We start from the raw sequence: 26186 nt of genomic DNA on the forward strand, positions 1-26186 counted from the left end.
CCGCCTGTAGATGTGAGGCGCCGCCCGGTGCCTGTAGAGCGGCGGGTACGTCCTGCCATCTTTTGCCGACTGTTGCATTCTTGAGAGAGAGAGAAAAAAAAGTTTAATTGACGGACATATTCAGTTTCATAACGTAAAAAATTACTGCGTACATGCACTAGTGACACTTGGATGAGACAGAAGTGCCACTGAAAATAGCAGTGGGTTCCAGGTAATTAGGATAGGCAAGCAATTTCACGGCAACATCCAACTAAACGGTAAGCAAACATGTTCTGCATGTATGTTTAGTGAAAGGCGCGTTATGTGAATCTATTGCCTCGCAAATATAGTTAATAATTGCGGTATTGTCTATCTTACTGATCGTATATAGCGTATAACTTTATTCAGTAATTGGCACGCACCATTTACGAAAACAAAGCGTGCGCTTTTTGTGAAAGGGGTTTTGAAGTTGCAGAAGCGTCTTCTCGGAAACTTCTGCAATTCATCGGTAGCGACGCACGGACATCGGTATGCAGGGGACGCGGAAAAATAGCTTAAGTAGCCAAGCCTGCTTGAAATGACCTTCCCATACTGTGTACCAGCGTATCAGTCGCGCTGACTTGTTAGCTATGACGCCCTCCTATGAGCATGGCGGCCCCATTCTGATGGGACCGGAATTCAGAAGCGCTCGTGTTTAGCAATTTGGATGCGCATTAGAAAAATAATGCCGTTCCAAATTATTAGGTGGTATTCAAATCGACGCCTCAACGACGGCTCCCACCGAGGAACAGAAACGAATCTCGAAGGCTGTACTTGCACTGACCGCACGCGCGGAAAACAATCGAAGAGCCGGGAAGCGTCGGCAACGCGATGTTTTGGACATCGCCTAGAACGTGGCGACTATGACAGGTTTCCGGCTCTGCACTCCCTTTCGGCGAATACAATCCGAAAAAGTGTTGCCTCCGAGATTGGCTTCTATTACTCAGAGGGTGGTCGTGACTGGACCTCTTCGATTATCCGTCCCTGACAGTACCGGTCTGTCCGTGACACAGTTTGTCACTATGTTACCTAGAGGGAAATCTGGCGCCACCATCTATGGGAGTTTTCTAAAGAGTGCTGTGCCGTCATGGGAATGATGGTGTATGTAGAGTGTGCTAGTATATGGGTGTGCGAGACTTGTGTCGGCTGGTGTTGTAGGAGGCTTCGTATAAAACGTGGATATGGCTACACAAATAACGCGTTCCTAAAGTAAAATCTCAATGCAAGGACTTCATTCACCCATATTGCATCTTCTAATGAAGTTTACTGAGCTACAAAGCATAATCAAGCGAAGAAAAGCAAGAACAGACGACAAGTTCTTCCAAAGCGAGCGCGAATCTTGTCGTCTGTTGTGCAACTTTAGCGGCCCACGGATACTTTTTTACGTTTTATATAATTGCACATGCAATAACAAGTCCTCCTAAATAAAAAGACATGTTTTTGTATAACAATACAACTAAAACATCTTTTTACAAGTCCTCATAAATAAAGAAGACATGTTTTTGTATAATAATAAAACTAAAACACCTTTTTACGTGCTGTTTTAGCAGAAAAGTATTTACTGTGACAGACTGAACGGTGCTAGCCAGGCGCGTCTTGAAGCTTTCCTGGCTCTCCGAGAACGATGCCAATCCGAAGTAACAATATACCGGCATTCCCATGCATACCACAGGGCAGCAGTGCGAGATTTCCCTCTAGGTAATGCAGTGAGAAACCCTATGGTCCGCGACGCGGCATGCCCAGCGCTCATTGGCTGAAAGCTCCCGCTTTGATTTGGGGCGTTAAGTATCATCAATCCAATACATATCATAGCAAGCCAAGGAACATGATATGATAGTTTAAAAAGAACTAATGGAGGTAGTTCAGGCGTTGAAATATTACTCAAAGTGCGTGGTATAATAATACGCTAAGAGAAGCCACCTCTGTTTCCTTTGATTGAAGCACAAAACTGTGTCATTCAGGTCAAAGCACTGCCCTGTCCCGCTCAAAAGCAACATTGCTTTCGTGGGCTGACAAATTACTCAGATTGTATATTTTATGTTCTAATAATAATGAATGAATGAATGAATGAATGAATGAATGAATGAATGAATGAATGAATGAATGAATGAATGAATGAATGAATGACTCACGGCGTCCATATATGATTCGCTTGGGTGCACAATCACCGTTAAGTGAATTCCAGTGGAGGTCAGTGCCATACTTCGGAATGACTTATCTTCTGTAGCTACTTCTGAATTCGAAAGGTAACAAAGGAATTTGTAAGGAAGCTACAAATGGGACCGTGAGTGGTGGAATGAAATATTAAGCGATGAAAAAAATTCTCGTGGATAAGAAATGAGATTTATCGCATCATGCTTGAGCTAAGAAGGCGTACAGCACTGGTGAATACCAGTACAGCACAAACGAAGTGAAAGCATATTAAAATTGCGCACTAAACAAACCGTCCGATTGACATTTTTTTTTGCATTCAATACTATAAAATTTTACCCTACCGCGGTCGACGATTCTATGAAAATGCTTAACCTGTAGTCATAACCTTTCTTTTCGGAATAATTTGGACCACCTGGGGCTCTTTAACGTGCACGCTAATCTAACTACACGGGTGTTTTCGCATGTCTCGCCCCCGTCTAAATGCGACCGCCGCTTATTGAAAAAAAAAAAAAAAAAAAAAAAAAAAAAAAAAAAAAAAAAAGAAACGAGCTTCTGGTCACCGAGGAAGGAGTTAGTTAATGCTGTAGAACCTAAACAGGGGTTCCTTGTTCACTATCGGCTTCATAATTGTGAACAAAGAATCTGTATTAGTTCCGAAACGCCATGGTCTTTTGACTTGGTTGATGACCAGAATTTTAGGCCTTTTTTTCTTTTTTAAGCAGGTTAGAAAGAGAAGTTTTGACACGACAGTGAGCCTGCTCACAAAGCCGTAATAACATTATGTTTAGGAAATGAATGCAGTAAAAAAACCCAAAATAATGCTTTTAGCACGCACGCACGCACGCACGCACGCACGCGCACGTGCGTGCTTAAAATAATTTATCCATGTCTTACAGCTTTACTGTTGTACTACACGACTAGAAGAGCTGTGAAATGACCAGTCAGATATGTAAAAAGAGATGGCGTTGACAGGTAACATCCGCATACTATGATAACCTTTCAACTTCACACCATGAACGAGTTAATTGGTTACCGCAAATCATAGACGCGCTGATGGTTGGCGGCATTATGCAAGATGCTAACTGGCAGCGCTGATAGCAGACGGCGGCCAGCGCGAGCAAAAATAACTTTTTGAGAGCTCTTCGGCTACAGCGCTATCGCATTTTGTTTCCATGACTACCAAGCCGATAGGCGAGCGTGTGCCAACCGAGCTCCCACTTCCTTTCAGACAAACACAGCCACGGCCGACTGCGGCTGCTTTCAAGGCGGGTTCATCGCGTTCCGCGTCGAGATTGTTTGGTTTCGGAACAGCCAGCCAGGGTAAGTTCCAACGTACTGTCAACTTTATGTAAAGCCAAATCCGCTAGCGGCACTTGCAGGGACAGATGACTGCGGTATGCTGAAATGAAAGCTTTGTTTCGGTATAGCAACGGAAGCTGGCTTAGGCATAGGGTGGTCGAATCGAAATTGTGAGGGCACGCTCGGGAGGACAATTTGAATACAGCAACGCGCATTTGGGAATCATCTGAGGTAATTACACAGGCTGCAGGTGAAGGATCAGCGCTTGACGTTTCTGCGAACACGATGATCACAGGAACGTGGGTAATGTTCAGGAGTTGATTTCGGTTCTGTGTTGTAGGCTTAGAGCGTACAGATAGGTAAGCGACGGAAATGAAATTGCTCTGTTTTCGTGAGCGTGTTGCGCCATCTACAGTTACGCAAAAGGATTGATAACTGGGTTAGCATTGTGCACTTGAACCATGCGTGAAGCAGCGTGAAAGGTGCAATACGAAGGGGAGGAAAACAGGTCAGGCGCTAGGACCATGCATCCGAAGCAAACATTGCCAGGTTTACCGATCTTACAACGTTTTATTATTTTAGATACTGAAGCCAGAGAAACTTTCTCGCGCGTTGAACCATGGTGTTCGCTCGGCTGATCGTAATATCTCGCGAGAACAATACAGTTGCAGGCGCTGTCCTTCTTTCGATAGAACATGTATATATTAACATAAACTGTGCCTACAATACTTGCCAGTGCTCTGTTCACTAGTACTGAATGTTTGATTGTTTGTCTTCGTTAAGGGCCGCTAATTGCTATTTTTCCTTAAATGAGAGGTTCCGGAGTTAGAGGCAGTGCGGCGCCTTTCACAGAGATTTGACGAAGCGGACGCCATCACGAACAAAGCTCTCGTTATCAAGTCGACGTAGGGTGGAAATAAGGGGTGGATGGAATAGCTGCATGCTTCTAAATCAGTGCTGGAAATGACAGCAATGAGAAAACGGCACAGGACGAGTGGTGTCGAACTGCGAAAGTTTCCTAAAGAAAACGCCTACCTCGCATCTGTCAGCTCATTGTAACGCATGTTGCTGCAAGCATAAGAGTAGAAACAGTGCTATCGATCATGGTGATCGGAAAGTGCACAAACTTCCTGACGCTTCTGACGTAAAAAGATAGCACGATGATTGTGTATTTGAAGCCGCTATCTCTTTTCCATCGTTGTATCTAGGCGGTGAAAAGAAGCAACTCGAACAAAGATGGCCATACGTAAGCTGCTGGTCAAGGATCAGAACAGAACTTTCGAAGACAAGCTGGTTACATTTGCTGCAGACGTTCCAGGAAGAGTGTTGTGTGCCTTGTGCGTAAACATATGCTCTGAGCTCCTGGCTGATCCCCATGGCCACTTGTACTGTCGGTCATGCTTGGGAATGCTGGACAATGATGGAATTATTGAATGTTGCGTTGACAGTGCGACGCACAGGATTGAAGATGTAAGTACTGCAATCCTTCAGAAGTGGTGACTGCCTTTTTTTTTTCGACATGAAGTTATAATCAGATATGTGAATTTATTATTTGGTTTAAGAATATGGCGTTTCTAGGCCTCGCCGGCTTTTTTTCTCTGGCGTGGTAATCGGCCACAAAACGCGGCGTCATCGTGAAAAAAGACGTGCAGTGCGCGAAATGTGTCCGTTTCAGTTAATAATGTACCAAACCTGCATTCGACAGCGTTCGCGAACACCCGTAGGCAATCGAATGTCGCAAAGCTGTGCCTTGGTAGAAGCAGACTATAGGCGCGCCAGAAAACTTGAGCTGTGTTCTGGACTGAGCACCTCTCGCGCTGTCCGCATTTCATTTAAAAGTATGTCGAAATTGATATTTGTATGAATGTTACGGTACCTGGTTAGACGATTCGGAGCGCTCGTGCCTAGCTCAGATTTAAAGGGCCAAGTTAAGTGTGCAGGATGGCCAAAAATAAACTTGGAGCTTAAAATGAGCTACATGTTCTCGCACTCAGTAGTTCAAGTTCCCAAGCGACTAAATATCAGCCGCTTCATGATATGTAGAAGCAAAGGCTGATATGAATTACAAAGGAACCAGTGAAAAAAAGCCAAATGAGCTATGAAAAGGTTAATTCTGATCAGGAGCTCGTATGCTATCGACCGTGGGGTTTGAAGAAATTCGTTGATCAGAATACCGATATTACTCATAATACCCTAATTGGTATCGGCGTAGCTATTTTTGTTTTGCTGATTATTCAGGGACTATAGCAGGGGACACAATCCCAGCGCTTGTGCGGAGAAAAACAGTCACGTGACTGTTGAATAATGTGGTGTTTGCATGCGGACCCTGTGCAGTTATTGGGAGGGGTATGTGGGCCCCGACTCAGCCAACTTGTCGTGGGATGCCTAGCGGAAAGCAGGTAATCTTGTCTATATAAGTGGCCGTCCTTCACATGGTAATTATAGTGCGTCTTACGAAATTCGATGAGCGGCGAAGCCAAGTGTCTTGTTACACGAAACATAACTGGCTCTTCGCTTCTTCAGCAGTGTAGACGTACTGCTGATAAAGCGAAGAGCCAGTTATGCTTCGTCTAACAAGACACTTGATTTCGCCGATATACTTGGTATATCGAAGGCACTGCGATTTGTGCGAAAGTATATTCAGTAATTCCCAGCCTGAAACAAACTGAAACACTAGTTCGTCGGAGTGCCATCTAATCTGGAAAAAGGAAAAAAAAAATTAACCGCTGGAGCGGCACGTACAAATGACATTTTGTGAATGGTGTGAGCCGATTTTGCCGTCACATGTTTGGAATACGCTGGACGTGCTTTCGAACTGCACCTGGTAAAAAAGAAAAAAAGAAGTTTTGTTGGGTGGAGTTTTTTCATAACGCTGGCCCGCATATGACAATTGTGTCGATTATACTTGTCGGGGTTGTGTGTAACCCTACCTAAATTGCAGATGTAGCCAAGAGTGCTCGCCGGGGCACACAAATGATGTAACCATAGAGGACGAGTTTCACCTCGTCATTTTTTTTCTAGGACGTTGTCACTACATTTGCACTCTTCACTAAAAACTCAAGATGTTGCTGCTACATGCTCGATGTATACGGTAAGAAAGGATCGTAAGGGTTTAAAAAAAAACGACTAGTGAACGTTAAAGTGACACTAGGAATCGTCACTAAACCAGTTAAAACCAGTAACCTACCAACTTACTGTTTTAAAGCCTTTGTCATAAATTTTGGGGGAAAATTATTGGGGAGAAAATGGAGGTCACACTTCCCCATTCTGACTTTGACGCTAGAACTTCGGCTTCGATACGGCAGTGTATCTTCCCGGATGTCGGTAATTTTTCGCAGGACTCGCCGCGGGGTAGCGTACTGGCTATAGTGTCGCGCTGCTGAGCTCAAGGTCGTGGGTTCGGCCCCTGCCGCGAAAAAAATTTGGGGAAATGCAAAGAAAGAAAAACACGCTTGTGTATTTAGCAACGAGGTTTGATACCGCATTAGTTGGCGTTCCATGTTACTGTGAATTACGGCGCTCGCCGGGAAAAGGACAGGAAAGACGAGAACAAGCGCTGGAACAGCAATTAGCCCGGTCTCAAACCATGTTGCCAGCGCTTGTCCTCGTCCTTCATGTCCTTGTCCCTGCAATCCACAGTGACGTGTATTTTTAGGCTCAGGTGCACGTTAAAGAACCTCAGGTCGCCGAAATTCATCCGGTGTCCCTTCTTACGGCGTGACTCATAACCTAGTCGTAGTGTTGGCACGTAAAATCTCAGAATGTATCTCTCATTTGCACCGTTTTGGAGCCTAAGAGGCAGAAACTAGCTACGTGTGGGCTGCGTGGTTTCCCTAGTATGCAACGTTTTCATTATTTACTGAAAAAACAATTAACTAGGCACATGTCGGACACAGTAGACGCATGGGTTGATGCCGTCGAAATCTGTGACGTCACGGCGAGCTGGTGTGGCGACTGCAAAAATAGTGTCGCCATCTGTCATCCATTTTAGTCTTTTCTGTATTACCAAGCCTCTTATCACAATAATAGTCGGCGTTTTTTTTTTTTTCGCTTGTAGAAACGTAATGAACCGATGCAGCTTGACCTAATCGTTCTCGGGGGCATTCTGTAAGTGTGCACCTAGTGGACAGGTCCATTTCGTCGGCTGCTGAAGTACTTTGGTTGAGAGCGCCTGTCTCCTGACGTGTACTTCAGCTCAGCCAATCTGAACATCAGCAGCAGACGAAATGGACGTGTCCACTGGGTGGACGCTTACAAAATGCCCCCCCCCCCCCCCTTCCCCTGTTCTGCGTCTGATGTAGGAAACTTGAGTTTTCTTTCATATGGCTAAATATGACAGCTGCGAGTGTGAGCAAACCTGACGCAGGCAGTTCGACAGAGTGGACTTCCCGCGGTCATCCAGCATGTTCCGCTGTGTCTCAGTGGTGGTGTAAATGCTGCCCACCAGCTCACGGCTTCAATTCCAGATCGCGGTGGCTGCACCACGTTTGGGGAAAACTGAAAAAAATCTTAGCACTTAGGTTTGATGACTTTTAAAGGGACAACAAGTAATCTAAATTCTATCTCGCCTTCTTCCTCCCTACGGCTTCTTTCAATAGATCAGGGGTTGCTTTGAGGGATTAAAAAATACCAATAAACGATCTATTTCACGCAGAACTTAGAAGGGGATGGGCGCATTCCTTCCCTTTTGGTACAGCCTTTTAGAACTGTGCTTAGCTATCGAAAACGAAGTTGTAAAATTTGGCAAGATTACGGCGCAAGAGGTGAAAGAAAAGGAAAAGGAACGAAATTTGCGAGCTTATGGTATCTTGTCCCTTATTGAAGTTTGCTTCCTGCTAACGAAGATTTAATAACTCGAGAAACGATAATACCTAAAGATATGCATACATGCTGTTCAAATAGATGGAAAACAGGAGCGAGAGATTCCTGGAGGCTTTGAAGTTGACGGCCACGTGCCCAAATGAAACATGCAGCTACCAGGGGACACTTCGAGAGGTGATGGTGAGTAGTGCGCTGAGAATTCTTGCACGATAACTAATCCTAATTTCACTTACTGCGAGCAGTAGTTATCGAGCTAGAAGATGGGCCGAATCCTGATCATTCGGTCGTCACGCTTTGATCAGTCTAGTCTCGATTGCCTTCGCACCGCGGAGTCTTTAACTGCGAAAAGCTGTTAACAGCACAATGAAAACGACAACTACGGTACGATGACGATAGTAACTAGGAACACCGTGGATTAATAACGATAGCGCTGCAACGGTGACGACAGCTCCAATGACGACAGCACAACGATGTCATAAAGACGACGCCGGCACGATGGCCTAGTCATATGAGAAGCATTGACATCTTTGGCATCGTTAAGTCCTTTACTGCGTAGTAAACGGTGCGACAACGCTTGCACGATGAAAATAACGACGGCGGTAACGACGACTGCAGAAGGGCGTCATGATGACGAGTGCTTCGGGACGACGACAACAAACCAATGACGACAACGGTGGCATGACAATAGCACAACACGACGTCATGATCAGAGCGAAAACGACATCATGCCGGTGTCACTTAGTTCACTCACATCTATAAGACGGCTTTCTTTGCGGGAGAAACGCTGAGAATCATCGGGTGGTCCACCATCATTCGCTTCGCGCTACAAGTACTGTCAACGGCAGACGGAAAGTAAAGAGAAAGAGAGAGAGAAACGAACTGCCAGCGCCATCTGGCTGCGTGGCATAGACGACTGTGGACCTTCTTTGCTTCTGCCCCGCCTGATCTACAGAGTGGGCCTCTCTCCACAAAATTCGACGCCTGGGTCCTTCTGCGGATTCGGTGTCGCAACTTCTGTTTCTTGGCTGGCACGATACCACAACCTTAAGGCAGCTAGTTAGCTGCTTAGAAGACACGGGACACTGTCTAACCTCTAAAAGCCCCAGCTGTCTGCCACTGCCAGCCATGGGTTCTGCGGCCACGATGACCTTCCTTTTCCCTTTCCCCTTATTTCCTCTCTGTTCCCCTTCCCTTACCCAAGGCAGTGAGTCGTGTTCCCGAAAGGGCAGCAGAAAAAAAAAGTAGATCCAACGCAAATTTTGGAACATGTGATGCAAAGCTATCGTGAAGAGATTATTTCTATAAAAGTGTGCATCTTCTGCGAATCATTTGCAGCACAGTGATTACATGCCCGCCAGCAAATCAGCAAGACGCGGAAGCCTCTAACACGTGATCCACGCCACCACGGATTAGCTACTTGGATCGGCCTTTCTTTCTTAACGCTGTCAACGGGATCAGCTGACAATCAGCAGGGTCGGCCATACTTAATCGTCAAGAAATTAGTAAATGTTCCCGATTAGCTTGAGGTGGCAACGGAGTGGTTCGCTTGTTGCATAAACACATCTTGGGAGGATCCATTGACGACTACATGCTTAGTGCTAATGCTTTTCCTGGCTTAGTTCATAGTGTTTGAACAAGAAAACTTCAATGGAAGCTAGAGAGATTCGCATGCACTTACACCTACTGACTGCGCAATCGCGACGAACCTATTTTCTCAACCCCCACTCTTGTCAATAAGATATATTAAAATCAACTGAAGCTGCATGGAGCCAACGCAGCTGTGGAAGCAATTCCGGAATATGCAAAGCGGGCGCATGTGCAGATCATGTGGTACAGGTCTTCCTATGCATTGCGCATTTCACATTTTGAACAAATGCCTATTTTTTCAACACACAAGGAATCGTGGCACATTTGTGTGCCCTCGTTCGTATGCGCTGCAAGAAATATAACTGATTCTCGTTAACTATAGTCCTAGTGTTTACCTCTGCAAAGAAATAAGTGCTTGCGCATTGTTCCTCATTTATTAGGAAGATGTAAACTTATGCGCTGTTTTCTTGCACCTGTCCCGAGGAGCCTTCATAACTGCGGCTCGAATACAAAGCCTAACCGTTCGCAGGATCGTCTGTGATAAATTGGAAAGTGTGCGCGAGGCTTTCAGAGGCGACCCGGTGTAGACAGCCACACACATTTCGGAAATGGTTTTATATGACCATATCACAATGGGTACACGTGTTTGTCACCGTGCGAGACGATGGTACGGCACGACCAGGTTGTACCGGTCGATCTGCCCGAGCCTTCGCATTTAATGTTATCGCTAAGCGAAGTGAAGAAGTGAAGTGAAGCCCCGCCCCCACGGTAATTATTGGCTTTCCGTTCTGCTTCTGAGCGAATGGCAGCGTAGTCTATCGCTGCCGAAGACGCGTGGCAATCTGCGGGAACATTTGTAGAAAGCGGCTCTCCACGTGTGGGTTTTAATTGAGAAAAAGAAACTTGTGATTTTCGAGAGCATCAGCAAGCATCACTGTGTGGAGAGTCCACCGCTCTCGGGTAACACAGTGCTGGGAGAGGAGGAAAGAGACCACCAGCACCTCCTCCCCAGCCTCTCCCCCTCGCATTTGAAAAGATCTATGGCGCTTCTTCCTCTTCGCAATCACTCTCTCTCTCTATCTCTCTCTAAACGCCATCTGTGGCATGACGTCAAGGAAGAAAAACGAGGTCAGTTTCGCAATGAAGGTGCTACAGCAAGAAACCTTGCGTGGCTTGGCGGAGGCATAGGATGAATGTGCGAGAAGTGCTGTAGGCCGGAATATGCACAGGGCAGGATAATTGAGGGATCACGTGACAACGAAAATGTGTGTAGAGAAGCAGATTCGCTAGGAAATCACCCGTCGGGCAGCAAGTGTACGAGACTGTCGATAACGAAGGCCTGTGATCACGCCATGCAGCGACGATAGACAAAAGGTATAAAATAACTAAGAAAAAAACGTTACGTAATACAGCTCCACCAGCTGGCAGCTCGTAACTGGCGTTCGCAGTAACTGAGGTTTGAAAATGTAGCCTAGGTCATTTTTTGTTTTTGTGTAAATGAGGTGATACTTGTGCGTCTAAATCTCCAGGAGAGAAAAAGCGTAATCGTACGTAGGAGTTTTTACTTTCAATGCCAAAACTGTATGTTTAAGGATTCGCACAACTCCAGTTCATCATTTCCGCATAACTCTCGTTTCCGAGTACAGGAACTATCAAACGTTTATGGGATGCGGCCGATAAAAAAAAAAAAGAGAGAGAGAGAGAGAGAGGATGCTGAATATTTTCCGAAGCTCTCCGTGCGCCCGGGATACGAAATGTGCTATCTGTACTGCAGTGTATGGGGCCAACATAGTCTTGTTATGCAATGTGGCTGCAAGCTAAAGGTAGATATTGTTCAAGTTATTATCGGAACAAGCATCGTGTATATTTTTGACCCTATCTATACCTTGTGTGATTACAGATCCCGTAAGAATATCTATGCAAGATCTCAATGGTCATGTGAATCGTGCGAGATTGTATTATAAAGCTTTTTTTTTCTTTAGAGTATACCGGCATGTTCTCGGCCTTCGCATGTCCAAGGTGTGTATTTATGAATCAGGTCTGAAATGTTTTTTTTTTCTTTCCTGAAGGGTCACTACAAAAGTTGCAAAATTAAGACTGGTTAAGTGCCCGCTATGCGACCAAGAGATCAGTATCAAGCTGCTGAATCAGCACATAAACAAGGCCTGCGAACAGAGACTTCTCTGCTGCCCTTTCTGCAGCCTGGAGGTAGTGGCCATTCAACTGGAGGCAAGTTCAATGATGCACGGTGCTTCGATACTAATACTCAAAATTTTATTGTGATGTCAGTTGTACGAACACTGCAGCCACGCTCGCGCCGTATAAGTAAATAAATAAATAAATAAATAAATAAATAAATAAATAAATAAATAAATAAATAAATAAATAAATAAATAAATATACAACAAATAAATAATATACAAACAAATAAATAAATAAGTAAATAAGTAAATAAGGAAGTAAGAAATAAGTAAATAAATATGTAAATAAAAATAAATAAGTAAATAAAAAAATAAATCCCGATGTATTCCGATTGCTGATACAGCAGAAGCGGGTGTGACAAAAACGCTGCTGCTAGAGCTTTCAGTCGCCCTATTTTCACGTCGAACGGACCTGTAGACCACTGACAGCATGCGCGTCGCAACAGTGAGGCATCGCGCCGAGAGTAGAAATAATCTCGAAAATGATTAATCGAAAATTATGAACCCAGTTTGCTTTTATGTTCAACAGTTGAAATTAGCTGCTTGAGCAGTCCCAATGATCAAATAGCTGAAAAACATAACTTCGCTTAGTAAATATATAATTGATTACAAATACTCTAGGGGTGACCGTTTCCTTCATGGCATATATAGGGCACATAATGCCCAATAATGCCCTATATAGTGAGCACCATGGAAGATAATGTGCGTTTCCTGCATCTATTTTTGCTACGAGTTGTGAGACAAATCTGCAGGAGTTTGTTCCCAAAGCTAGTCACGAAACAAGCATATTATATCTTCGAAAAGTCGGCACTGTCGGCAATTTATGCTTCGAAACTGTCACTAAAGTCTCAGGGTCCACAGTAAATGGAGGCGTCTTGGAAGTTATGGTCGAATTATTTATGCAATAATACCAGAATTAATTAGAAAGCAGTTAATAACTATGCGTATTTGCGGTAGCTAACACTCCTGATGCCAGTCTGTTGCCCTGTGATGTTTGCAGACTCACATGGAAGACTGTGATCAAAGGCCGGCAACTTGTGATCATTGTCAGATGGACTGTGATACATTTGCAGAGGTAAGTGGAAATTAGGATCATCTCGGGTAAACCTAAAATGCAAGGTGATTTTTATTTCAAACGGTTATGTTGCTGTAGGTTCAGCATATGAACTACTCGGAGTAATTCGATGGAGAGAGGAGTGATAGTTCCGGGGGTTGGGTTCTCTCAACGTGTACCTAGACGCACAAAAACATGCTCCAAGATGCGCCGTGAACTTCATAAGCTAGGCAGAAAGTGGGGTGAATTCTGCTCTTAATTAACCCATTTAAGTCCACAGCCGAAGTAGTGGAACGTTTTAAAGTACTTTAGTTGACCTGTGACATTTCGGGCTTTAGTCTTAGCAAGTAAAGTTCGAGGAACAATTGCTACGAATTTGGCAGATTATACTGCGTCCAGGGAGCATTTTGAACACGACAGTGTACCGGAACTCGGCCACAGATGCTTAAGCAGTAGTCACCTCCCAGTACAATGAAAATAAACCCAAATACTACATCAGCCACTTTTTATCGGGGAACTGAAATGTGTGCTTGAAACCTGTAGCAACGCAGCCGCCCACCTAGATGCATAACTTACGGCGCTTAAAAAAAAAACTTGGTCCCGCAGGAACACGTATCTCATAGGAAGTGCTCAATGTCATTTAGATCCCCGAACAGCCTCCCGGCTTCCTCCAAGTCTTGAAGCTTGGCAAGAGACCTGCGTCGTAGGAATCATCTCGTTCAGACTTACAAGTTGCCTCTGTAATCAAATCGAGAAAATAATTGATGCCAGGATTCAGCGGTCAGTCGGAAATACCCAGAGGCTGTCTGATAAAATGGCGGGGTTCCTCAGACGGTGTTTCACCATGGACGCAGTCGTGGAGCTGGTCATGCATGTAAAGCACAAACAGCAATGTGGAAAAATGACTGTTGGTTTATTTCTCAATATTAAGTGGGCATTTAATACAAGCAATTTACATTCATGATCCTACATTACCGGCTTCAATTAATGTCTTGGCGTTGGATCGCAGATTTTTTTAGGAAAAAGAAAACTGTATTCATCAATACAGCTGACGGAAACAGCAAGGAGTACAAAGTGACACATGGTGTTCCGCAAGGAAGTGTGTTATGTTCCATTCCATTTCATTGTATCGTAGCTTAGCCGCCTAGTGCCTTTCCTGCCTCCCTGAGATAATCAGTAGATGCAGACGATCTGTACATAAGGATTTAGAGCTAAAACGTCCATTTCATATAGTAGTCTCTAACAAGGTCTAGATCTCAATTGTTTTTTAAATGTTGTTCGGCAACACAAGTTCTTGGGTCTAGGACTAACAAGGTGCCGCAAGCAAACTACATGGAACAGAACATTAACGCGGTGATAAATGTTCTACGACGCATTGCGGGACCGTAGTTCAACATCATCACCTGCTTCGCGTGCACTGCATTCATGAGGCAAACAACAGCTTATTCTGTCCCGGTTCTTGACAATCTCTGCCGCTCCTTGGAGGAAGCTCTTGACCACCTTCTGGTCAGGAGTCTGCGTATATGTCTTGGAGTACGACGTGCGACGGCAGCTGCTTTAATAATTGCCGGAGCACGCCAACCCTCCTTTCAGGCATTGAGATTCGTTGAGACATGCTGCCACTATTTTCGCCTGGCACCGCAGCATGCCCATCACCCGCTTCAGGAATTAAGTAAGAACGGGGCAGAGGTACACGCGACAGTGAAAAAGTGCAGCAGCGTTGTCCCAGAGAATATAGTTGGACCAGCAGAAGCTGAGAAAAAGAAATGGTAGAAATCTACTGTCTGTGTGAAGCGGATTTCCTACTGATACCATCTGTTTTTTTACAAATGTTAATTATAAAAAAATGAAAGAAAAAAGAAAAATATAAGATATCGAAGCATCGAGCTCACAACTCTAACTTCTGCACACTTCACATATTAAGGCATCTAAAGTGGAGAAAAATACGCATCGCTCTCAAGTACGTCAATAGTTAGTAAGACTAGTAAAACCCTCGTAATGTCAAAACGATTTCATGAAAGCTGTGAACTCATATCAAATTTGCCCATTTGAGATATTCTGATAGCTGCATTTTACAGAACTGCGATATCTATCTTTAGTATACAGCTGCGAATTTTCAAACATTGTGCTTCGGTGTCTTTAAAACCTCGTGAAACGAAATTGAAGGTGGAACCATAATTATTTCGTTCTATCCATTACTTCGTTATATCTTATTGCATGTGCTGCGCTATGAATCTCTATGGGGATTTCAAGGGAAATTTCACTTGCATTGTTATAACGATTATTTCGTTTTATCCCCTATTGTTATAACTACGTTCAACTGTCTTTAAATGTCTGTTTTCCGGCAACTTGTGTAGAAGCTCCAAGACCATAGATCAAAATTCTGCTTCCTAGCAGTTGGTAGAATTCAGCTATTTGTCTTGAAAGCAACAAATTTCATTGAAATTGATTTAACTGTTGTGTAATGAGAGCACTTCTGCGTATTACACTTATAGAGATAATTGAGTTTGGCCCGAGGCCACAGCTTCCTCTTTACGCAGTCTACGATCGTCAAATTGAAAGTCGAGCTGCTTTCTGCAGGGCGCTGTCATTCACCTTCAGTCCCAAACTACGGAAGCCTCCAAATTTGTAGGTTATTCAGTAAACGCAGCAACAAACATTGCTTAAAAATATTTGACATGTAGCTCAAATATGTAGGTCACATTAACCCAGTCGTCATAATACAAACAATAACTAATTACAGATATTTACCTGCTATAGATGTCGCATTGTATCATGAAAAACTGAAATACTGGTTATGAGCAGATGCTCTTGTTATTATTAAATTGAACGTCTCTTGATGTAAGAAAATAATAAAATAGCCGTGGAACACTTCGAACGACTGCAAGTTAACCAAGTTGTTAGGGAGTCATTACTGAAAAGCAGGCGTGGAAACACGGACACAAGTTTAGCAATGAAAGAGATAAAGCAAGCTCTAATTATGCTGTTCTTTTCGATTCGTCGTGTCTGTGCTTGCAAGCATACCTTTGAGTAACACGCCGAGTCTAACCTTGATGTAGACCTCATAAAATACAAGTTTGTTTTTCAATAATATTTTAAACTAAACTGACGTATATTGTTTTTGGTCAGTCACGCTCTCATTCAGATTTTTATCCTGCCATTATACTCGGAATACTCAATGTTAATCCTTCATTCGGAGAGACCGTGGCTGAAAGGTTTATACGATGCGGGAAGTTTGCCGATAAACCTCGCGAAGCTCGGGCAAGGGTCGCGAAAAGTATAGAAGCGTCGCATTCGCATACTGCAGCCAGTAGAGCTGAACTGCCGTGAAACTTGTCTACTTTCGTTGCACAGATATCGCCCCCGCGATGTGCTCGCTTTGCCTCTCTTTCTTATCGCCATTTACGCGTTGTATTATCAGTTTATGCTTCGAAGCGTGAGCATTCGCGTCGGCCATGCGCGCCGATGCGCCTAGACCACGGTGTAAGATATATACTGCCGATAGGTATCCGCTGCCGTCACCGGGCCGATCGGCGCGCGCCTTTGCTACTTTATCTGGTCGATCGAGTCTGGCGAGTGTCCTCACCTAAAGAGTATATATCTTAAACCGTGGCCTAGACTCATCTCGAACTTTCATCGAGCCCCTTTTGACACGGCGAGTTTAGTAACTAAATGATGTTGGCCCCAAGAGCGGGAAACCTAACGCAGAGCTCATCGTTGCGTTTTCGACATGACGAAGCAAAGTTTCAGTTGCGTATAGCCGAGCAGTTTCATTACTAAATTGCTCTACCAATTAATTTGTAGCTCATATAATATCAGTCCTATTTTTGATATCCGATTTTGCTCTCTGCTGCCAGAAATAGAGGTGGTCAAGTTAAAAAAAATTCTTGATGTGTATTGACGTTCGTATTTTGCGGGTTTGGTTAGTGCAATGACGTAAGGAGGAATGATACATTTCGCGCCTCGAACTCGAAACTGGCAAAACAACATCAAAACAAGACGAAACAAGAGACAGACTACAAGAGGACTCAGTTGCATAACTTTGCAAAGAAACATCGTAGCTAGATATCTGACACGCCGTGGTGACTCACAGTGTAGAGTGTTCTATATCCTGCCGGGCAGGAGGTCGCGGGTTCAATATCCAGCAGTAGCGGCCGCGCTCCGAGAGCGGCGGAACGAAAAAAAAAAAGATTTGGTGGAAGGGCACTAAAAAGAAACCTAAGTGGTCAAAATGTCAAATTTTATAAGGACGACGTCCGAACGTCGTCTTGAAGGCTTCTCCGGAAAGAAAGTTGTAAGCACACAGCTTGATGGAGGCCAGGGCGCTAGTAGCCGGCAGTACTGACAACCAGGAAAGTTTTATCCGCAATATAATTCGCACTACATGCACATAACTGTGCACTAAAGCGGATATATACCCCTACACGCATATAGATACGCACACATGTGCACACACATATATATTATTATGCGTATAGATATTATGCACACATGAATATACAACAAAGCATCGTTCAAATTCATCAGCAACAAACACTGCAGCAAACAAACATTTCACTTGGCCCAAATCGCTGCTTGGCTATCGGCCCGTTTCTCCAGTTTGCTCAAAATAACCTGGTAATTTCTACTACGGTACCACTATAGCCAAAGTGTAACACCACGAATTAATCAGTGATGCTCCACGTGACTCCAATGCATGGCTAGGGCCCTTACCAGAAGTAGAACTATTAATCCTTTTTTTTGTTTTTCAAGCTGAGGGACGTGCACTTGCCACTTTGCTCTTCAAAACCTGTGAAGTGCCCCTACGCACGACTGGGATGCAATTTCCAGGTAAGGACCTCTGTAAACCTCTTCATCGGCACTGGGACTGCGCTAAGTGTGCTTGCTGCCCCCCCCCCCCCCCCCCCCCCCCCCCCAATAAAAAAAAAAAGAACTTCTAAGCATGTTTTGTTTTTGTATAGCCCAAGTTTGCCAAGGAAAAAAGTATTTTGTCCCGTAGTTACTCTACGCGTGTGTACCCGACGTTCTCAAAAATAAGTACATCGAACTCACGTATGTAACTTTCTTCTGTATTTAAAAACGCAAAATCATTTATCAAAGAGCGTTTTAACTGCTTAGCAAGACTTGCGCAAGCTAGAGTGTCCTATACAGGCTGTTGCAGCGCGCACTTTCAACAACGTTCCAGTTACTTTCCTATGAAAAGGTCGTTTCATGCACTGGAACACAAAAGTAACTGGAACGCCAATGCATTTCTCCGCATAGTTCGGGAATTAATATTTCGAAACGGGTGTCATCCTGATAATTCGTTCCGAGTGAGTCCGCTTTGGGAACTCCATGGTTAGAATTCGTAAACTGCAATATGTGCCATGAGATAATTAAAACTTAATTAGTGAATTTTTGTTAATTACTCGTATATGCATTTCAATTTTTTGTGGAAGCTAATGTCCGCCTCTTCGAGTAGGACCAGCTCATGAACTAGAATTGTGCTATCTGCCACAGGCAACCTTCAAAAATTTCTTAAGTGTTCGCTGAAACACCCGGTATATTTTGTAGGTTATTGAAACTTTATTTTGTAACGGAGCCATTGTTCCAGTATATTTATTACACATATGGGTCTTAGTCTGACCTGGAATAAAGTCTTTTCTCTCTCTCTCTCTCTCTATTACACATCCTGCCGATGGGCAAATGTGTGCAATGCTTCAACTGTCACTATCACATGCTTTCTTTTAGAGAGCTATATAGATGTGTAAAAAAATTTAAAATATATAATGGATGCCTTTAGGAAACCAAATGAGTAAGAATGTCATTGAAAACTACAGACTTCGTTTTTTGTAACTGCGCATGTAAATATATATATATATATATATATAAAACGAATCCTTCGCAAATGTTAGCGAATCTGAGCAACTTGCACACCAAATACAGCATAGCTGAATCAGCGAATTCTCGTGCCCTTCGTTGGAAGTACACTGGGGGTTTGTTGGCTGCCTGTTCTAAGTGATGATTAATCGTCGACGCCCTGGTGATAGCCCCGATTTATGACGCAAGCTGCGTCGCTGGATGATGACGTCAGCTTTCGACCCCACAGCCGTATCAATTTCTAGCTGACCTCCAATGCGCAGCCGGCAAGATGGAGCATGAGAACATTTTTTCACAAATTACTAGCTAAAAAAAATTTAAAAAGAGACCGCGCAACGAAGTTGTCTGTACTACCGTTATAGACAGCGCACGCGTGGTAACAACATACATATATTATGATAACTGTTATTTACGTTTCAACGTAAAACGTTAGACAAAGGTTGCGTTGCTCGCTATTCTTTGATGGCCATTTGATACCGAGCCACCGCCACACGCTGTACTTCACCGCGACACATGAGCGGTTGCAGAATTCTTTTAAACAGCTTCGCTGCAAAAGGGCATATAGCTTAGTCGAATGTATTATGGTTTCAGTGAAACCCCAATACCGTCTGTTCTGCTTGTATCGCAGGCCTCTAACAAGGAGATGGAGAAGCATATCTGTTCGTGTCAGCACATGACGGCGCTAATCGACCGAGTCATCAATCTCGAAGTGAAGCTGCAGGTAATGAAAGTTTTGGCTTCGTCACTGTTAAATTCGCCATTGAGGCATGCGGTGCTTTTATTGTGACATCGGTTTTATTTCCGTTTCTCAGACGAACATTGAGTGAAGTAGGATTTCGGTTTTGTATGTCACGGGATAATCACTTTCGAAAATTTGGTTGTATATTCCGCAAAATTTGCGATAATTTTAATCACACCAATTTGGTGATGATCACCGAATAATCACCGCATACTTTGGTGATAATTTAACGGCCAATGTGAGTGTTTATTTGCAAATTATCTCAAACACTGTTTTTTACCTTGTTGGCAGCGGCTTAGTTAGACTTGATTCAAAATCGGAATGCTTAAATATGTTCTTGGTAAAATTTTCAATGAGGTGACATCATAAGATACAAGTCTCATAATCAACGAGTGTAGCGGGGTCTTTAGTTATTGAGTAATAACTGGGAAAAAATACAAGGACCAAAATAAAAGAATATCTAAAAAGAATGCGTAGACATAAAATGTAGTCAATTTTTCGGAGAATATACAACAGACATTATTAAGATACAAATGAAAATGGTGTATTTTGTTTGAACAATCAAAACGGCTAGGTAACTAAAACATACCATAGTCTAAAGGAGAAATTATTGAAAAATGATGGCGTTTTAATAATTTGACCAATCTGTACGGCTTTGCTGTGTAAAAATGCGAATGTAGTAATAATTATACATAATTTCCTTGGTGTAGGAAGTCAGAACGGAGAATGAGCAGCTGAGGCAGCTGATCGCGGAGAAGGAAGAAGTATTCAAGGTAATAGAAACTTTATTGTAATGGAAAATATATTAAGGAGGGGTGGTCGGGCCTCTCAGTCGAGGGCCCCACTGGCCTTTGCCGCCTGCCTGACCTGGCTAATTAAAGACTTTTGTCTTGCCAGGTCGGAGCGGGCTTAAGATATCGCATGGAGCGTTCACTAAGTTTTACTTTCACATTTATTGAACGCGATGACGCCCTTGTACAAGCACAGCTAATGTTGATACGTATTCGTTACAGCTCGCAGACTATAAATTATTGATATTGCAACAATATTTTTAAGCAAGTGACTAATTTTGTTCAGCAGATGTGCCTCGTTATACGGCTAAGAAAATAGATGAATGCATTCCGCAGAAGTAAAAGGTATTTGTTATGAATCGTAAGCCTGGAAAACGATTCTACTGCTTGCAATTAGCAGATAGAAATTTCAAATTGAGAAGCATTGATTAGGCTGTGATGCATAAAAGCGTGCTCGAAGATGTTTCACTGCTTATTAAACGATGCTATTTTTACGACAGAAAACGGATGAGTACTTCCGTGCAAATATGCAAGAAGACCTTGAAGAGCTGCGTACAGAAGTTCTGGTATGTATTGTACCATGATTCTATATTGTATCATTACCTATATGGTATCATTACCAGTGCTGAAGTACGGTATTGCTCAAAGCTCAATAAGACGACAGGTAGGTAGGTTTAGACTAGTACATTCAATTCTAATAACTTTATATGCAGTCCTTTGCGCAAATAACGGTTGGTTACCATCGGCTGAAATGAAGGCCCTAATCTGCCTGTTTTTTATTCCAACAAAGTTTAAGCGTACCGTCCACTTCTTTACCGATCCCCCGGAGTGGTTATGTGCAACAGTATGGAAATCATCACCAACAACACGAGGTGATTATCTCGAAAACGTAGTTGGGTTGGGCACGGTAGAAGTATGCTTTGTGATTTTGGCCTGATGGTTAAGAAAGTAGGCGCATAATGGTTCGAAAGATGTTTATTAAGGGAATTGTGCTCATGATGTGTATTTATTGTTATGAGGATATTGAGGTATCATTTGCTTTATCACTTAGTAATTTCGCAGGAAACAAGGTCAGCAGCCTATATGCCTAAAGGGTAGCAAAGGTGGTAATGCTGTCCTGCGTGCGAGCTAGTCCGCAAGACAACAGCAACAAACCAGCAGCCAAGGCTGGGAAAGTCCGGGAGGGTTCTCAAAGAAAATTTAGATTTAAAAGAAATAAAATCCGACGAAAAACCAACTTGCTGCAGGTGGCAACAAAACAGCAGCCGAGCCAGCGCTACTACTCATGGTTATGGAAGAGGATGTTCTGCATCCGCGGTCATAGCCATGAGGCGTGGCGCTGGCTAACACTCCCACTGCTAGATCTAGCATACTTACACAAGTATATCCAAGGAAGTGGGAGGAGAAACAGAAAGGCACCACGTTATCTAAATCGGTAAGAGCATGGCACGCGTAATACGGATATGTGGGCTCGGCTCCCGCAAGCGGCTAGTTGTTTTCCTCGCTTTAATTTAACATTAATACATCTTCAATCAAAAAATAAATATCAGTTTACCTTATATGTTCCTTCATTTCAGTCTCTGTTGGCTTCACATGAATCAAATCCAATCAACTCACGATGTAGTAGAGGTTAAAAACAGTTGACATTGTTTGCGGTGTATTTTGTTCCCAAAGAACAATGAACATTCGTCTGGCTTGCCTTTCCCGTATTGAAAACTCTGCGCGCGCTACATTGCTGTCAGGAATGCTACGTCACCCTGACAACACGCATGCCAATCGAGATATGGAAGTACCGGGCGCGGAGCGTTAAAGGAAAGCGCACACAAGGAAGATCACGATAATTGTTTGGTGACAAGATAAGCTCCAAAGGGTGCAAACTTTTTTTTTTCAGGCTATAGTTTTGTAAGATGAGTTTTGAGCCCAACTTTACGATGTTTACCAAGTTTACGATGATGACTCGCAATTTTTCATACCCATTTTTCACAGCAAGTTCGAAACGGAGCGTTCCAGACCGAGCCGCAGATTAAAGAGAGACTTCGAGCCCTGGAAGAGAAGCACGCCATCTTGGAAGAACCGCTAGAAAACCTCTTGGCCGAAATAGCAAGGGCAAAATAAGCTGCAATTATTGCACTTAAGAACTTGGTAATCACCCAGTGTGTCGTCTCTAAAGTTACTTTCATGTGTTTATACAAAGAATTCCCATCATGCTTTTTTGTTTTCGTTTGAGTATTGCGCAAGAGTAATAAGCATTGAAGAACGTGTTTGTGAGCGGTCTCTTTTCAGAATAAATTGTGTTGTGAGAAGTACTGAATATTTGATCAGAGTGACGGAAGTGTGATTTGTGGCGTGGTTCGTTCTCCACACTGTACTTAACTTTGTAACGCATAAAGCAGTTTCACGTCAACAAAAATTAGGGCAACCTGTAACATTTAATTATGACCGTGGAGAGTGCATTTGTACAAATGAAGCGTTACTTGATTATTAATTCCGGTGGTCTTCAGCGGCACCGACGACAATGATAGGGTAAGCGACCACAACTGATGGGATGACGCCACTAAACTGAATAATGTGATCTACCTTTCTAATGTGGCTAATCTGTGGTGTAAAAACCACGAGGCATATTTTCCAACCTGGTCTGCATGCAAAGCCGCCCTCGTAGACGTGTTCGGGCGCCCCTCCATACGACAGCTGCGCGCCGAACAGCGTTTGCGCGTGCGGGCACAGCAGCTGGGCGAGCCGTTCACAAGTTCTACTGAGGACGTTCTCCACCTCTCCAAGCGCGTCAGTGCCTCCATGTCCGAACGTTACAAAATCAAGAACGTTATGAAAGGCATTGACCATGACGTGTCGCAGGTGCTGCTTGCGAAAAACTCGAGCAGCGTAGCTGAGCTAATCATGTTGTGTCAGAGCTACGACGAATTCCGGAAGCAACGGGCCTCGACTCGTCGCCTGGTTACAAACGACGAGAACCTCGCAGGCCTAGCCGTCATCTCGGACCAGTCAACACTGCTGCCGCAGATCAAGGCGTTCATCCGCGAGGAAGTAGTTCGGCAGCTCTCACTGGTGCTGTTTGCTCAGCCGCAGCCTCAGCCGCGTCCTGCTCCTTACCTATCACCCACTATTCGGCATGCGATCGAAGACGAAATTGCTGACGCTGTACCAGTGTCCAATCAGCCGCATCATTTGGCTGCTCCTCTCACGTACGCCAACGTCGTCGCAAGGCCTCGAACGCACCCTGCTTTCACACTGCGTCAACCAATGTATGCAGGCACAGACTCTACCCCGCAACTCCACCAAGAATTAAAATCAGGTTTATTATCCGGAACAGGCGGCTAGAGCAGTTACGTCAGGCAGCGCTCTGAACCGTAGTTTCAGTGCCTTCTTGCATGAAGCGATAACAATGCTGCTGCTATGGGTGGTGTTCATCATCTTCAGTTCGTGGTGTGTGTCGTCTTCACCACAATTGCACTAATTATTTATACCCGCCGTGGTGGCGTAATTGCAGCTGCCTTGACGTTGAGCTGATAAGCTGATATCAAATCCTGTCCGTGGCGGTGGCATTTAGATGTGGGCAAAATGAAAAATATTCCCGTGTACCGTGCATTGGTTGCATGTTAAACAAGCTTAGGCTGTCAAAATTAGGCCACAGTCGTCCACTAAGGCGTGCCTCATAAGTATATAATGAGTTTGGCACATGAAACTCCAGAATTGAATTCCAAGTTGTCGTAATTTAGTTAGTTTTACTGAACTACCAACAAATAAAACTTCTTTGTATCCAAAATGACACGACTAGGTGTTAAATGCCCATGCCTAAATTCGGCTCTTGAGGCATCAAACTAGACCAAGCATAAGTGGTACGTTGGGTTTTACCAGGTTAAAAAAACATGGCATTAAACTTATTTTACCATTTTCTCTGTACATATCCAACTCCATGTGTAGTATGTCCAACTGTTCATTATTATCACAGATTACAACGTTTTTACGCGCTGCCTGGACAATTTTTTATTTCCTGGTTTAATTAAGGAGGTGCGGGATCGCGGATCACGGTATCGAGGGACACGAAGCTGGCCAGTATCCGTTGTGCGTTGCTTGCTTCTAATTTTGCTGAAGATTCTAAAAAGAAATATTTTATTTATACAGAGATGATAGACCTGCGACATTGTCGACCGTTATGTTGGCTACTCGGGATAAGTTTTGTACTGTATCTAAGTTATAATCTCCGGAGGTTATGCAAATATCTAAATATTTGTTTAAAACCCTAATTTCGAAGGCGTATTATAGATTAAAAAACAATCAGAATTTTCTCGGTTGCTCCTTTACCATATGCACTTTCATAGTTCTATGTTCTCGAATTATTTTTTTTTTGCACCCATCGTAGACAACGTTTTAGGTTGACATTTTCTGCACTCACACATTGCTGGTCTTCTAGTTGGCTGCATTTTGCACTGCTGTGAGTGTCTGAAAGCAAAATGACGAACGTCACGTTAAGGCATTGAAAGAAAGTTGTGTAGGTTAGCGAGGAAGCGAATTTGAAGATATTCTGCTGGAATTAAAAAGTTAAACTCTGATAGGAAATGCACACCTTATTATAGGGAACCATTGGACTAGCAACATAGATCACCAATACTACGGAACTCTCTCACGAAAACTTTTTTTTTTGCCTAGGGAACACTCAGACTCGTCAGAACTGCACTCAGCCGGGATCGTTCGTACTCGTACTCATCCCCTGGGACCCACTTGAGCTCATTGAGACTCAAGCTCACAGCCGATTTGTTAATGCGTGTACCGATCAATGCTTGGCACAGTCACACAACTGGTTGTGAATGAAGGAAAATTCAGCGGGGGGCAGCAGATGATTATGGATCGAAATGTGGAATTGGCAAATTTTTCAGGTTCGAGTAGAGCTGGACCAACGCAGGACAGCGGTAGTGGAATATCTCTGAAAGCGGCGTTTGATGTATGCATTGTCAGGGCACATAAGTGTTCATATTGCAATGAGTTCACAGAGCTAGGCAGGCGATTTCATCTAAATACTTAGCTTTTAGCAACAACTCTGAGGTGAATGATTGGTAGCGCATATATCCTTTGGAGATGATTGGCGACATTAATGCGATTAGCAATCTGTCCTATGATGCACGCATAATCGGCGATCATATGTTTTATGTGGTACGATGATTATTATAACGAAGCTTTTTTTGGCTTCTTTCGAATTTCCCGCTGCTGGTGCCCCTGGTGGCTGTTGCCAATAAAAATTCCCCGCACAGCCGGCGCCGCCGCTGCTGCGGATGTGTGGAGGTGAGGGCCATCTGGTGGCGATTTCAACGAACCCAGCGTCCATGCGGCGCGCGCCTCGTTGATCGGCTGTGACCACGTGACTTTTTGCACCATCTTCGGGAATGCCACCGAATTTTCCGCTTCATGAGCCATAAATGCTTTCGCATTAATAGAATAACTTGGGCCACTGGGTATATATGCAACCGAGCATGTGACACTGAGTATCTGCCCGAGCAGACACTTTGGACCACAGGGTACATGGAACTGGGCGTGTGCCGCTGGATATGAGTGCCTGAATAGAGAACCTGGGGCTTTGGGCATGTGCAGCTGGACATATGCCAATGAGTACGTGCTCAAAGTAGACTTGGACCACTTGCTATGTGCAACTG

At 43.8% G+C, this 26186-nt stretch overlaps 1 protein-coding gene across 4 annotated transcripts; it reads left to right on the forward strand.

The window, feature by feature from the left end:
- Positions 1-102: 102 nt before the first annotated feature.
- Positions 103-22844, forward strand: LOC119464233 (TNF receptor-associated factor 2). Of its 4 annotated transcripts, none has more exons than XM_049656603.1 (10): positions 103-257; positions 3401-3496; positions 4680-4941; positions 8374-8472; positions 13081-13155; positions 17887-17964; positions 19622-19714; positions 20443-20505; positions 21024-21089; positions 22510-22844. In XM_049656603.1, exons 3-10 carry the CDS (start codon positions 4708-4710, stop codon positions 22636-22638), a joined length of 837 nt encoding a protein of 278 aa, XP_049512560.1. In that variant the 5' UTR covers positions 103-257; positions 3401-3496; positions 4680-4707; the 3' UTR covers positions 22639-22844. The 4 variants fall into 4 exon arrangements, with proteins under 4 accessions (XP_049512560.1, XP_037581049.1, XP_049512562.1 ...); XM_037725121.2 differs by having other exon boundaries at positions 3401-3492; XM_049656605.1 differs by lacking the exon at positions 103-257 and having other exon boundaries at positions 3226-3492; positions 22514-22844.
- Positions 22845-26186: the final 3342 nt, after the last annotated feature.

The sequence above is a fragment of the Dermacentor silvarum genome, chromosome 9 (assembly GCF_013339745.2).
Source record: "Dermacentor silvarum isolate Dsil-2018 chromosome 9, BIME_Dsil_1.4, whole genome shotgun sequence".
In the NCBI taxonomy this organism is placed as follows: Eukaryota; Metazoa; Arthropoda; class Arachnida; order Ixodida; family Ixodidae; genus Dermacentor; species Dermacentor silvarum.